Here is a 14,759-nt window from a genome sequence, read left to right as displayed (position 1 = left end):
ACTGCGTCCATACAAGGTGGGGGCGCGTGGACTGGGCAGCAGCAGAACATGCAGACACAGGAACAGGAGCTCCAGAGGACCGCGCGTCACCATACACCGAGGGCCAGGGGCGATCGGAACCACAGGCCGAGGTGGGCGCGGGGAGGGAACTCCAAATCAGATGGTGTGAAGAGGCACAGAGGAAACGGGGGTCCTCTCAGCCCAAAGCAGCCTCAGCGTCCCGGTGGGGACAGGGGTCGCTCCTTCGGTGGAGGGACGGGGTGTGGAGGCGAACAGTACAGGACCTGAAAGCCGGGAAGGGAGCGGCTTTGTGAAAAAGGTATTGGATCTAGGGAAAAGGAGAAAACACTGATTTGCTGTTCCACTTGTTCATGGGTTGACCCTTGTATGGGCCCCGACTGGGGATGGAACCCATAACTTGGTGTGTCCGGACGACGCTCGAACCCACTGAGCTCCCTGGCAGGGCTTGTCGTGGACAATGTCCATTCCTGCGATCCCTCTCTCGCCCGTGGCCATTTCAGGGGGCTCGTGTTGAGTGGAGATCAACACCGCTATGGCTTTACAGCTGTCACCTCATGGTCGCCTCTGAAACGCTGCCCGGCCCTTCTGGGCGGTCTTGCCCTCCTTCCGGGCCCTGTTCTCGGCCGCCTGTGGCCCTTTCCACTACAGACCATGAAGTACCCCTTCAGCTTCGTCTACAGACCTAGCTCCTCCCTCCCGGAACAACCTGTCCACCTCCTTGTCATGGGAGTCTCATCACTTTGATGAAGCCTTTCCTGACCCCTTGCCCAAACACTCTCCGCCTACACTGAGCCCTGTGAATGAACCTCACTCTGACCTTCCTCACCTCTGCTTCAAGTCCCTCCAGGGCAGGTTCTGGGTTCTCCTCACCTTCGCATCCCTCACAGCCTGGACCATAGGAGGGACTCAGGGAGTGGCTGATGGGATTAATGAAGAGAATTTTCTTCCCTATGTCTTGCTGCAAATAGGCAGTTGTGGTTTTTTTCCCCTTTTTAATTGATTTTAGAGAGATGGAAACATTGATGAGAACATGGACTGGCCGCCTCCTGCATACCCCCCACTGGGGATCGGGCCCACAACCTGGCCATGTGTCCTGATGGGGAATCGAACTGGCGACCTCTTGGTGCAGGGTCGACGCTCAACCACTGAGCCACGCCAGCCGGGCGGCACAGTTTTGCTAACAGGAATTAAGTTGGGTCTTTTTAAAGGCCCAGAAGCCCTAGTGGGGAACATTTTCCTGACCCCTCCAGAGCAGCAGGAACCCCAAGAACGGACACAGGTACTGTGAAGTGGCTGGACAGGCCCAATTCTTTTTCTGGAAGGTCTCACCTCCGAGAATGTAATGAAAGCCAGACCCTCTCCCCAGGAACATGGGCTCTACCTCAGTTCCTGACTGAAGTCCCTCCCAGTCCCTGGGCCCAGACACACCCGCACTGCCAGCTTCTTCCCAGGCCCCGCCCCGCGGGCTGTGACCGAGCTGGCGGTGGGCAGGTCCGGGCTGCGCCTTCCTGCTCAGCCCTCAGCGGTCCGAGCGCTGCCATTACACACTCCGGGCCTCAGCCTGACTTCCTGGGAGATGGAGGGTCTCACCCCAGGGGTGGGAGGCGAGCTGGGAACAAGACAGTTAGAAACAGAAATGAACCCGGCCACCGAAAGGGGAAGAGCCTAATTACTCTGCTTCCCTTCTGGGTGGCTGTGTCTCACGACCCAGTTAACCAGCTCCAAACATAAGAGAAGGAACAGCAGCATTTATTACCAAAACCAAACGCTACACACTCAGCGCCGCCCTGGGGGGACAGCAGGGAGTCCTGGGGCTGCAGACCCCTGCAGGGAGGCGGTGGCGACGGGGCCACTGCGGCCCGAGGACCTGAATCACTGCTCCAGCCGCGGAGGGCCGGCTGGGCCGGACAGCCACTGTCTACAGGAGCATGCACCGCCAGGCCGCCCTCCTCAGGATCCCCAACCGCTCAGGATCCCCACAAGAGCGAGGTCTGGCAGCAAGAAAGTCCGCCGAGCCTGCCGACGCAGGCCAGATCCAGAGTGGACGGCTGCTCCCGGCGCCACTCCAAAGGCACCCATTGGCAAGGGCCGCCCCAAGGGGCAGTGCCGCCTGGCTCCGCCGCGCCCGGCTCAGGAATGGTCCTGCTCCGCGCCTTCACGCCATCTGGACTCCTGGCTCCTCAGCTGCTCCCGGAAGCTTTTCCATGAGGCTCCCCGCGGGGGACTCGGGGGCTGGGGGGGACGCCCCCGGGGCTTCCGACAGCACATAGTAGACGATCTCCTGGGCACTGTCCTGATCCACCACATGGACGAGGGGCCGGGAGGAGTCCTGCGGGGCCGAGAGGGCTGTGCCCGGATCCGCTGTGCCCTGCTCTGCCGCCTCTCCCTGGGGCCCCGCCGCCCCGGGCACCGTCTCCAGGATGATGCTCTGCAGGCCGCTGTCGCTCAGGGACGCCCCCAGGCCCGCTCCTTCCTGCGGCTGCCGCAGCAGCTGCTGGGTCAGCTCCACACTCTCGTAGCGGACCAGCTGCAGCCGCATGTAGCCGTCTTCGTGCTCCTTGTACCTGTGCGGGGGACACAGAGGCAGCACACGTGGGCAGGGGCTACGAAATGCCAGGGCCGACAGGCAGGGGACACACACAAGGGGGAGGAAGCCCGGAGGCTACGTGATGGGAGCCGAAGACAAACATCCTGATCCAAATGTAAAGACAAGAGAAGGCCCATCACTCATACTGGAATCTCCATGTCGAGACCAGAGGGTGAGGCGAGGAAGGGGAGAGGAACGCTACTTGTGGAGGGCGGGGTGCGGGAGGCTCTCCCCGTTTGGGCTGCAGGACTCTAGGCACCACTGACTGGGTCTGAAGCGGTGCCTTGGACCAGAAAGTCAGGGTCCCTCGAGCGGAACTGGAGACGGGGACACCAAGCACTTCACTCCCGACAACGTCCAGGCTGAAAACGGACAGGCGACGGGGCGAGCCGTACCGGAATCGGGGGTGCCCCGAGGGCCACTTGAACTGGTGCTTCTTGCGAAGGTGCACGGTGAGGTTGTTGCCCCTGGTGAAGCACTTGTCACACACATGACACTTGTACCTCGGCTCCGAGTACCCCTGATCGGGAGGGAGGCAGTGGTCACCTTCAGCCCGGGCGCCCCCTGCCGCCAGCCCTGCCCACCGGAGCCACTCACTTCGTGCACTTTTCGGTAATGGGACTTGAGGGAGCAGTGGGCCCGGGCACTGAAGCTGCAGTTCTCGAAATCACACCTGTAGGCCGGCTCCTTGCTGTGAGTGTCCAGGTGCTTCCGGAGGTCGATCAGGTTCTTGCAGCTGCCGGGAGAGGTCAGGAGGGGTTGGAGGGCACCGGGCTCTAGAACACGAGCCTGAGACCTCTGGCCCCGGGCCCCTTACCTGTAGTCACAGCAGTCACATTTAAAGGGCCGGTCCTCGCTGTGGCGGAAGCGCATGTGGTTGCGGAGGGAGGACGGCAGCGGACAGGTCATGTCACACAGGGGGCACTTGTAGTGATTCACTGAGAGCAGAGGAGGCTGTGACCCGAGGGCCTGCAACCCCGAGGCCGCGGGGGGCGGGCGCTACTCACCATGGTTGCGCATGTGGTCCCGCAGCAGCCTCTCGGTGGCGAAGCGCTTGGAGCAGTGAGAGCACTGGAAGCGCTGCTCTGGGGGGACACGGGGGGGGGGGGGGGATGTGGGGGGCAGCCCCAGGCAGGAGGGAGCCGCCCGAGGGGACAGGGACGGGCGGTGTCACGGGGAGAGCGTGGGACTCGCGCTGGGAACCTGACTCCGTCCCGGCGGGAACACTCCCTAGCCGTGTGGTCTCCTAATGCCTTAAGCCCTCTGAGCCTTAGCTTCCCAGCTGCAGAAGGGACAAGAGCCTGCCTCCCGGCTGCTGTGGGGACGCCCTGTGGCGACAGCGGGCACCGTGCACCCTGCACAGCAATGCCGGCAAACCTGAGCCAGCAGGCACGGGCAGGTGACTGGGCCTTGAAGGGAAATGTACCAGGCTGCAGACGCCTGCAGGGCCCTCCCTGGGAATGTGCCCCAACCCCCACGAGCAGAACGGCCTGCACCCACTCCCTCTGACTACTTACGGTCCAGTGAGGTCTGACGGCGGATGTGGTCTAAGAACTTGGTGTTGTTGGCAAACATGCCCCCGCAGGTGGGGCAGGCCACCACCTTCTCCTGGGTGTGGCTCCGCAGGTGCTCGCGAAGCTTGCAGTGGTCCTTGAAGGTGCAGGTACAGCCTGGGAAGCAAGGCCGGTCCTGCTCCAGCCACAGACCCAGAGCCGCTCCGCTCCCCCAAGTCTGCAGACAGCAGCCAGCCCGCCCGCAGGACCCGTCCTGCTGCGCCAGCCCCTCAGCAAGCCCGGGTCTCCGCAGAGGCAGAGGGAGCGCGGCCTACCTTTCCAGCCGCACAGCACCACGTGGCTGTCCCTGCCCGCCGCTCTGTACTCACAGCACAGGCTGTGCGCCTCCACGTGCCGGTAGAACCACTCGGGGTTGTCGAAGGAGCTCTGCGCAGGACAGCTCGGGTGAGGACTGAGCGTGGGCAGAGGGACGCTCACCCTGTGTCCACGGGGCTTCTCGGCCCTCTCCCGAACTAACTGGGTCGGGACAGGAACATCTGAGCACGGGAGCCACCCAGCCATGAAGGAGATGCTACCAGAAACCGCAGGAGCACAGGGGACCGCGGAAAGGGCCGAGCACCTGGAGGGAAGAGCCGCAACTGCCCACTGACCTCGCAGTGCTCCCACAGACACAGGAAGTGGTCCGGGATGTCGGGGATGATGTTGCGGCTGTGGAAGTCCAGGATGCAAGGGCTGAGGTCGGCCTGGCTCTGCAGCGCCTGCAGCCCCCACTGCTTCAGCTTGGTGTGGTAGCAGTGGAAGTACACGTGGCGGGCCAGGTCCGCAGGGCTGTCCAGGCAGCAGAAGCCGCACTCCTGCCACAAGCAGGAGAACTCCTCCTCTGCGGAGAGGGTCAGAGAGAAGACGATGGCTTCCAGCCTCGCTCTCCTCCCTGTGCACCGGCAGCGAGGCAGGGGGCTGACTCTGACCCAGCTGCCAGGAGTTTATCTACCGGACAACAGTATCCAAGCCCCACGGACCGTGCCAAACGCCGGGACGTGCGGAGTAGAGCCCTTGTCTTTGTCCTTACAGAGCTTTCAGCCGGGGAGAAAAGACATTAACCAAACAACCGCATGTATAGATATGAAGCCGTACCAGGTGTGAGAACCATGACGGTGAAGGCCTGCGGACGGGTGTCCTGGAAGTGTCCCTGGGCTGAGACATGAAGGGCGAGTGTCTACCACCAGGTGGGGAAGTGTGGTCCAGGCAGAGGGCACGCTGTGGGCAAGCCCAGCGCCCGGGACCAGACGGTGGGCGTGGCAGGCACCACCCTGGCAGAGTCCCTGCCTCCCAACCAGGCGCACCCCACTGCTTCCGCCAACTACAAGGCCTCCTTCCCCCACGTTCTGCTCTAGATCTTTCTTCTCCAGGAGGGCCCATCGACTATCCCAACCCACTTCCTCTCTCTCGCATCTCTCCCTAAGAACCGTATTTTCAATGCTTTTTATGGGTTTACTTGTTTTGAAAAGTAGATTTTTTAAAAATATGTTTTTATTGATCTCAGAGAGAGGAAGCAAGAGGAAGAGAAAGACAGAAACACCGATTTGCTGCCTCCTACACACTCCCCACTGGGGATCAAGGCCACAACCTGGGCATGTGCCCTGCCGGGGACAGAACCTGTGACCTCCTGGTGCAGCGTCAACGCTCGACCAACTGAGCCACACCAGCTGGGCGAAAAGTAGATATTTTTAACAATATAATAACACCCTAATTTCCCTTTTGTGTAAATATCATTTGACTTTTAAAACCATCAGTTACATAGTTCAGTCACTATGCTTCAAACAGAATTTGAAGAGAGTTGTCTCTGTACTTTCTATATACCAGTTTTGCAACCTCCATTGTGATCTATTAGATTAGAAGGTGGTGAAATCAATTTAGGGGATTGCAAACCACATTTTCTTTTTTTCTTTTTAATCCTCACCCATGTCATACATGGAGAGGGACAAGGGTGGGAGGGAGAGAAACATCATTTAGTTGCCTTCCATACATGCCCCAACCGGGGATCGAACCCACAACCTGGGTATGTGCCCTGACCGGGGATCAAACCCACAACCTTGTGGTGCATAGGGCAGTGCTCACTGACAGCCACCCCGGCCAGGCCACGCCCTCCCCTTTGATGGACAGCACGGCGAGCACTTCAGGGGGCACGGAGCACAGGCGGTGCTGTGAGATTGCTCCAGCCGGCGGTCTCGGTCTCGCGAGAGACACGGCCAGGGGCCACCAGGGCCGTCTACGACAGCCTGCACGGCACGGAAGGGGGCGGGCTTGAAGACCAGCCGCCACCGTGGGCGCCGCAGCAGCTAAGCAGCTCCGATGAACTGACCACTCCGGGGAAACAAATGGTCACTGATGCCTTCACCCTGGGGGCACAACAGTGCCTAACACAGAAATTCAGGGGGAACCAGCCAAAATGTGCACGACCACACCAGGTGTCATCTTTGTGTTTAGAGTCAGAACCCAGTTTGGTGGTGACAAGACACCTGGCTTTGTCATGATTCATGATTCCTTGGATAACGCACAGAAATGAGCCCAAACAGGTTAGCAAGCCATGGCCAATGTGAAAAGATGACTTTAAAAAACAGTGACGGCCCTGGCCGGTTTGGCTCTATGGTTGGAGCACTGGCCTGCAGTCCAGAGACCCGGGTTCGGTTCCCGCTAAGGGCACATACCGCGGTTGCAGTTTGTCCCCGGCCCTGGTTGGTCATGCAGGTGGCAGCCACTCGATGTGTCCCTTTCACGTCGATGTTTCTCCTCTCTCTCTCTCTCTCTCTCTCTCTCTCTCCCCCTCCCTCCCTCCCACTCTATCTGAACAAAAAGTGGAAAATGTCCTCAGGTGAAGATAAAAAAACAGTGGCAGAAACGCAGGGACAGAACGACGAGCCGGGGGGACGGCAAAGGCCCGCACTGGAAAGTGAGCTGGAGGCGGGTCGGCAGGAGTCAAGATTCCTCAGTGACTATCTGGGTGACCGTGCAAACTTTTCATGAGAGAATTAATTTCTTTTTCATCTTCACCCGAGGATAGTTTTCTATTTATCTTCAGATGGAGTGGGAGGGAGGGAGAGAGAAACATCGATGTGAGAGGGACACATGGACTGGTTGCCTCCCGCACGACCCTGACCAGGGCTGGGGATGAACCGAAACTGAGGTACGTGGCCTTGACCGGTGTCGAACCCACAACTCTTTGTCCACAGGCCAACACTCCAACCACTGAGCCAAACTGGCCAGGGCCATAAGAGGATTAATAAACTAAGAACTTTTGTGTCCGGTTGTTTGAAATATAAAAAATTAAAATAAGCCCAGCCAGTGTGGCTCAGTGGTTGAGCGTCGACCCATGGACCAAGAGGTCACTAGTTCGATTCCCCCTCAGGGCACATGCCCAGGTTGTGGGCTCAGGGATTGGGGCTTGGGGCTCAGTGCCTGATGGGGAGTGTGCAGGAGGCAGCCAATCAATGTTTCTCTTTCATTGATGTTTCTCTCTCTCCCCCTCCCTTCCTCTAAAAATCAATAACACATATTTTTAAAAAATAATAAAATAAAATCACAGTTATATAAATTATGTATAGACATGTAGAGGGAGATCAAGAAGAATGCTCACAAAAGCAGTGTCAATAATTGCCTTTTGATGGGAAGACGGCAGATTGGTTTTGAAAACAAGGAGGCTACAATGTTTCTATAAACAACACTATCAGAAAGAGGAAGTTACACCACCACTCTCCCAGGCTGCCTCCCCTTGAGCTTCCTCCTTCTAGCCTTCTCCCTTACCCAGCAGGTCCTCGTCCTCGTCCTCCTCGTCGTCCTCCCCCGAGCTGCGCAGGTGCTTCTGCAGGTGCTCTGTGACGTGCTCGCAGAACTCCTCCATGGCCGAGCACACAAAGGAGCAGGACCCCCACTCACACTGCAGCCCCAGGTTCTCCTTCCGGGGAACTTTCCCAGGGGGCGGCATGGCCTTCGCCCTAGGGGAGGAGGAGGCAAGGCACAGCTGCAGGGTTACCCCAGTGTGGCGAGGGGCAGACACCGGGCAGGCAGCCCACCTAGACCCAGTGTGGCGAGGGGCGGACACCGGGCAGGCAGCCCACCTAGACCCAGTGTGGCGAGGGGCGGACACCGGGCAGGCAGCCCACCTAGACCCAGTGTGGCGAGGGGCGGACACCGGGCAGGCAGCCCACCTAGACCCAGTGTGGCGAGGGGCGGACACCGGGCAGGCAGCCCACCTAGACCCAGTGTGGCGAGGGGCGGACACCGGGCAGGCAGCCCACCTAGACCCAGTGTGGTGAGGGGCGGACACCGGGCAGGCAGCCCACCTAGACCCAGGAGGCAAAGTTTTTCCAGGAACCGGTGAGAAACCTGTGCTTGCTCAGTAGGGACGGAGTAGCAGTTCCTCAAACCCTGGGAGCTGTCCAGGGCTGTGACAGGACAGCACCAGGAGCACTCAGAGCGTGCCAGGCACTGAGCTGAGCACTCTGACCAACATGTCCTCATAAGGCTTCAGAGCAGCCCACCAAGGACATTCTCCTCTGGGAAGTGGAGCGAAGCTCGGGTTCAGAGATGGCTTTGGAGAAGAACCAGAGTTCAAATCCAGGCTGCTTGTCCACCACCTACTAGCTGTGAGACCTTAGCCAAGCAACCCTTCTACTCATGAACATCGTCAACTTCAGAACGGGATAAAAACCTTTTGTTTTTAAAGTGTTTTTATTTTTTTAGAGAGAGAGAGAGAGAAACATTGATGTGAGAGAAACATGGATCAGTTGCCTTCTTCATGCCCCCTACTGGGGATCAAGCTTGCAACCTGGGCACGTGCCCTGACCTGGAATTGGACTGGGACCTCTCAGTCCAAGGGATGATGCTCAATCCACTGAGCCACACCGGCCAGGCAAAACCTGTTGTTTTTAATTTTGCAGTTACTATATGCCAAGCACTTTAATTACATATGTCATATAATTTCGTTTCATCACCCTATGAGGTGAGCACTATTTTTAACTTTATTTACAAATAAAGACCTGGGGTTCAAAGATCAACTGGCTTGCCTAAGGCCACACTTGCAGTGTGGTATGGTCAGGTTGGGCTAACTCCAAAGTCCATATTCCTTCCAACCCACACAGCCTCCAAATGAACTCAGAACTCTTTATTTCTTACTGCATCGTAAGTCCCTGCCAGACTTTCAAAATGCCATATAATCTGTCCTCCCCGAACCTATGGGGGGGGGGGGGTTACTCCAACTCTCCCCTAACATCCTCTGAATGGAAATGTAAATTTAAAAAAAGAGCAGTCTATTCGTCCTTTCCTTCAACGAGGGATACACTCCCTCTTGCACATGAGCTTTTTTTTTTATCCTCACCTGAGGACATTTTTCCATTTTTGTTCAGATAGAGTGGGAGGGAGGGAGGGAGGGAGAGAGAGAGAGAGAGAGAGAGAGAGAGAGAGAGAGAGAAACATCAACATGAAAGTGACACATCGAGTGGCTGCCACCCACACAACCCAACCAGGGCCGGGAACAAACTGCAGCTGTGGTACGTGTCCTTAGCAGGAACCGAACCTGAGTCTCTCTGGACCACAGGTTGATGCTCTAACCGCTGAGCCAAACCAGCCAGGGCGCTCATGAGCTTTTTAATAAACCTCTTACCTGAGTACTAAAAGTAAATAAATGAAATGCAGATTTCATTTGAACAAAAGAGGCCGTATCTGTTTAGCTGATGCCATACCTCAGGTACTCAGCATGCTTAGGTTTGTAGTACATATCTGTTGAAGCTAAATAAAAAACTCAAGGCTCTCAATCTCTAACAGTGCACACAAATGCAGAGTTCTCCAGTCCCTCCCCAGAGTGAGCATTCAGGGAGCTGGGGTGAAGCCTGGAAACCTGCCCTTCTAACTCAGCACCCCACTTCTGATGTGGGCAGTTCCAAGAGCAGAGTTTGAGAAGCAAAAGAAGTTCCCCTCATTAACACAAAACACAGAACAGCTGTTAAATGACTCTTTCACAGGGGTCGCCTAAGACCATGGGAAAACACATATTTCCGATGGCGATTCATAACAGCCGCAAAATTACGTTATGAAGTAGCAACGAAAATAATTTTATGGTTGGGGATCCCCACAACATGAGAAACTGTGGTAAAGGGTCACGGCATCAGGAAGGTTGGGAACCCCTGCTGTAGGCAAAAGTTCCGGGGATGAGAGGCTAAGAGGTCTCAACTCTGTCCTGAGTGTCATGTCCATCTTGAGAATTCTCACTGATTCTCGATGCCCCCACCATAATGGGCCCTGGAAGGGGGCGGGGCACTGCTCCTTCTGGCCTACCTGAGACAGGTGGGACCTCTGCAAAGGGCCTCTACTACATACTGGGGCGAGGGGGGGGGGACTACAAAATACATAAAATCCTTCCTGCTTACAAGTACAGGAACTTACTATACCTAACTCTTACCAGCGAAACCCTTTTTAATCTACAGCCTTTGCCCCTCCCCCGAGAAGAATTGTCACCTTTGACACTCTGGGGTGTAGTTTGCTGGGCTAGCACCAGAAATCTCAACCCTGTTTCTATGCTACCCATAGCCATTCCCGATTCTTTCCGTGTCCTCTTCTGACTTACCCAACTGGGCAATATGAGCTGCTTCTGAGCAGAAACCATTTTACACCCATCTGTGTCCTGGGCACGAGCATTCTAGCTCCCCACTGCTGTGGGGCTGGCGGGCAAAGCCCAGGCCATCCAGGTATCTAGAATGCCCGGAAACTGGGCAGCGCTCCCCGAGTCCCTCTTCCGCGGTCCCCAGCCTTCTTTCCTTCCGTTCCCTGGTCCCTGCCTGTTTCTACCCTGGGGAGATAAGGGCAGAGGGACTATCTGATCACCACTCTTTCAGAAGGCAAGGAGTGCAAGGAGGCAACTTGTGTAGTGGAGCGAGCACTGGACCTGGGTTCAAGTTTTTGTCTCAATGATTTTGCTATGTCCAAAATAATATAACAAGAATAATATAATGCAATAAAAACTGTCAAGCATTATTCTAAGCATCTTATATGTATCAAAACGATTAATACAGGAACCCTATTAGGTAGGTACCCCTATTATCCCACTTCACTGATGAAGAAATGGGCCCGGGTAGGTTAAGTACTTTACCTAAGGTCACAGTTAGGAAGCGGTCAAAAGATCATTCAAAGCAGTGCGTTTCACTCCGTTTTCGTCCTATATCTGTCTTACTTCTCTTGTTCGGATCCCCTCCTCCCACAGACGTCACAGTTATAGACACAATGCCCAAGTGTTTTACTAAGTAGTTACTTTGTCAGTGTCCGCCACTATGCTAGATGCTCTCAGAGCCTGCCTCTGGCCCTGTTCGGTTCTAACTGCAGGGCCAGCACATACCTACTTAATGTTTAAGTAAATTTAATTTGTCACTTTATTTTTTTAACTTACTGGTTTTAGTGAGAGAGGAAGGGGGAGAGAGAAAGAGAATGCATCTGTTGCTCCACTTATTCATTCATTCATTGGTTGATTCTTCTGTGTCCCTGGACCGGGATCGAACTGGCAACCTTGGCGAATCCGACACAACCAAGGGAGCTACCCGACCGGGGCTATTACTTTATTTTTCGACAGATCACTCCGCTTCTCTACACCTGTTTCCTTACATGTGAAATGGGATCCCAATATCGGCACGGGTGACGGATTCAACAGACCTGGCTGGAAAGCGCCAGCTAGCTCTGCCACCTGGGGCCAGGCACGCGGGCCTCCGGAAATAACCACACCCCTCTCATGAAATGTATTCAAGAACCGAACTACAGAACACACAGTCAAGTGCTCGGCATCGCCCCGGCTGGTGTGGCTCGGCGTTAGAGCAACGGCCCAGGCCCAAGGACCGAGGTACGACGGTCAAGGGCACGAACCTCGGTTGCGGTTGTCCCGGCCCTGGCTGGGGTCATGCGGGAGGCAACCATGTCTCTCTCACATCAACTTTTCTCTCTCCCTCCTCCCCCTCTACCTGAACAAAAATGGAAAAACATCCTCAGGTGAGGATTACAAAGTAATAGTAACTGAACTCACCAAACGCTGGCTCTCCGCCTCCTTGCTCCTGAAGGCAAGAGGATGCTCAGCTTGATCTGATTCTACAAACGAGGCCGACAGAAGGACAAGCGGCCCCTGCTGGTCTGCTCGGCGGCCAGAGCCGAGGGTCCAGGGCACGGAACTGGGGGACCCCTGCGGTCCTGCGGCAGGCAGCCCATCGGGGCGTCGCTCTCACATCCGTGCTTCTCCCCTCCTCCCTGCCTCCTCCCCTCTAAACATCGATGGGGAAATACCCGCAGGTGGGGGTTAACAAGCACCTTCCCACTCTTCGAGTTTGCTACCATTAAAAAAAAAAAAAGGAGGAGGAGGAAGCCCCGAGGGACCCCTAACGCGCCTCTCCATCAGCAGTCGCGGGCAGAAGCAATCGGCAGACACTTAAGGGCTCGCAGAACGCAAAGCACCAAATGGACCCGGGAAGGTCTGCACGAGGAGGGGACCCCGGTTCCGAACCTCCCAAGGACTCACAATTTGGCCAAAGCGCTGGACTCGGACGTCTGAAGACAGCGCCCGAACGAGGCGCCCGGTGACGGAGCTCGGCCGCGGCGAAGACCCCGACGCGAGCGCAGGCGGGCTCGACGCGGGGTCGGGGGCCCGGGCCCGGCAGGCGACGGGCCGCCCGGCGTGGCCGAGCTGCAGAGGAAGCGTCGCTGAGACGGCTCCGGAAGAGCCCGGCCGCGGAGACCCCCGAGCGCGCCCCGCGACGCTGCCCCTCCAAGCGCGAGCGCCGGCTGACGGTGCCCGGGCTCCGCGTCTCTCCAGCTCTCCAGCGCCTCGGGCCGTTTCCGGGAGGGCGTTTGAGCGACAGCCAATCGTCGCGCTCGTCTCCCTCTGTCAGCCAATGGCCGCTGCGACGGACGGAACTGGGGCGGGCCAGAAAGCGGAAGGGGCGGGAGCGGGTGGCGGCGGACTGCCGGGAAAGGGAGCGTGGCGCGCGCCGCTGGGACCCAAGCAAAGCGCAGCAGCAATCCTAGGGCCGAATCCGCCCAGTGCGCAGGCTCGGCGCAGGCCTCACTGGACATGCGCAGCGTGCGGGCCAGGTGCCGGGTGGGGTCTTCCCTGCTCGGTTGGCGCCCTGCGTTAGCTGGCTGCGTGGAAGTCGAGTGCCCAGGACCGCCCGCTCTGCGCGGCCCAGACTGCATCCCGCCCTCTATCCTTCACCCTCCTGATCTTAGCTCTTAAATATCAGCATTCCTGGGCCAGCCTCTGTGCCCCACCAGCTCTGCCTCCGGTGTTACCAGGCTCCGGGAACAACCGCGCTGTTCCCAGGGACCATCCCTCCAATCCATTGCCAAGTCCTGTGAATTCTGCCTTCCTAAAGACGGGGTAGCTCAGATTCATACCCCGTTCTTTTTTCTTCTTTATTGGTTTCGGAGAGAGAGGAAGGGAAAGGGAGAGAGGTGGAAACATGCACGACAGAGAACATCCATTGGCCGCCTCCTGCATGCCCCCCACTGGGAACTGGGCCTGTGCCCCACCAGGAATCCAACTGGAGGCACCTTGGTGCGTGGGTCCACTCTCAACCACTGAGCCACACCAGCCGGGCATACCCCATTCTTTTTTTTTTCATCCTCACCCAAGGACCTTTTTCCACTTGTTCAGATAGAGTGGGAGGGAGAGAGAGAGAAACATCCACGTGAAAGGGACACATCAAGTGGTTGCCACCCGCACGACCCAACCAGGGCCGGGATGAACTGCAACCGAGGTACGTGCCCTCAGTGGGAACCGAACCCAGGTCTCTCTGGACCGCAGGCTGACACTCTAACCGCTGAGCCAAACCAGCCAGGGCACATACTTCATTCTTAATCTGCCCCGTGCCTCTCTAGTTTAAATGACTAGAAGTAAATGTTTCCAGCCTAGAGGTCTGCACTCACAGGACTGGTTGCAGTGCATGTACTCTTGCTTCCCCCCCCCCCCCACCCCAGCGTTTTTTCACACACACCTGTGCTGCAAGAATTTTTTTTTTTTTTTTTTGCATTTATCTTCGGATTGAGTGGGAAGGAGAGAAGGGGTAAGAGAAAGAGAGGGAAACATTAATGTGAGAGAGACACATCAACTGGTCACCCCCCACATGACCCCAACCGGGGCCAGGGACAAACTGCAATCAAGGTACGTGCCCTTACCGGGGATCCGAACCCGGGATTCTCTGGTCCTCGGGCCAACACTAACTGCTGAGCCAAACTGGCCAGGGCACTGCAAGAATTTTTAAAACGTGCAATACCTGACTAGTCAGGGCCACAGCCCTCTTTTCCCTTAGATTGTAAAAAAAAAAAAAAAAAAATGACGGCAGCCAACACAGCACAATAGCTGTTCAGTGTGAATGAACCAAAAGTATACTTTTTTTTTGTTAGGTCGGCCTAAATATATAATACTTTTTTTGGTGTGCTGCAGAGATTTAGTAGTTGATGTGTGCCATGAAAAAGACTGAAAATCACTGCTACAAACGATTCTCGATGGAGCACTCATAGTGATCTTTACAGAGAGCAAATGTGATCAAACCACTCTGCTTTGAACTCAAAGGCATTCCATTCACCTCGTGGGCAAAAACCCCAAAGCGTAC

General features: G+C 56.6%; 1 protein-coding gene across 2 annotated transcripts; it reads right to left on the bottom strand.

Annotated features, from left to right (window-relative positions):
- Window positions 1-1,864: 1,864 nt before the first annotated feature.
- On the bottom strand, window positions 1,865-12,757 carry LOC118628932 (histone H4 transcription factor). 2 transcript variants are annotated; one of them, XM_036259955.1, is made up of 11 exons: window positions 12,668-12,739; window positions 12,182-12,243; window positions 7,924-8,114; window positions 4,773-5,002; window positions 4,437-4,548; window positions 4,126-4,278; window positions 3,616-3,693; window positions 3,426-3,546; window positions 3,206-3,344; window positions 3,004-3,128; window positions 1,865-2,585 (listed from the first exon to the last, which is right to left on the bottom strand). In XM_036259955.1, the coding sequence occupies exons 3-11, from the start codon at window positions 8,102-8,104 to the stop codon at window positions 2,177-2,179; spliced, it is 1,548 nt and encodes a 515-aa protein (XP_036115848.1). In that variant the 5' UTR covers window positions 8,105-8,114; window positions 12,182-12,243; window positions 12,668-12,739; the 3' UTR covers window positions 1,865-2,176. The 2 variants fall into 2 exon arrangements, with proteins under 2 accessions (XP_036115848.1, XP_036115847.1); XM_036259954.1 differs by lacking the exon at window positions 12,182-12,243 and having other exon boundaries at window positions 12,668-12,757.
- Between the last annotated feature and the right edge of the window lie 2,002 nt (window positions 12,758-14,759).

Source organism: Molossus molossus, unplaced genomic scaffold (genome assembly GCF_014108415.1).
Source record: "Molossus molossus isolate mMolMol1 unplaced genomic scaffold, mMolMol1.p scaffold_m16_p_13, whole genome shotgun sequence".
NCBI classification, from domain to species: Eukaryota; Metazoa; Chordata; class Mammalia; order Chiroptera; family Molossidae; genus Molossus; species Molossus molossus.
This window is presented reverse-complemented; position numbering and strand designations above follow the sequence as displayed.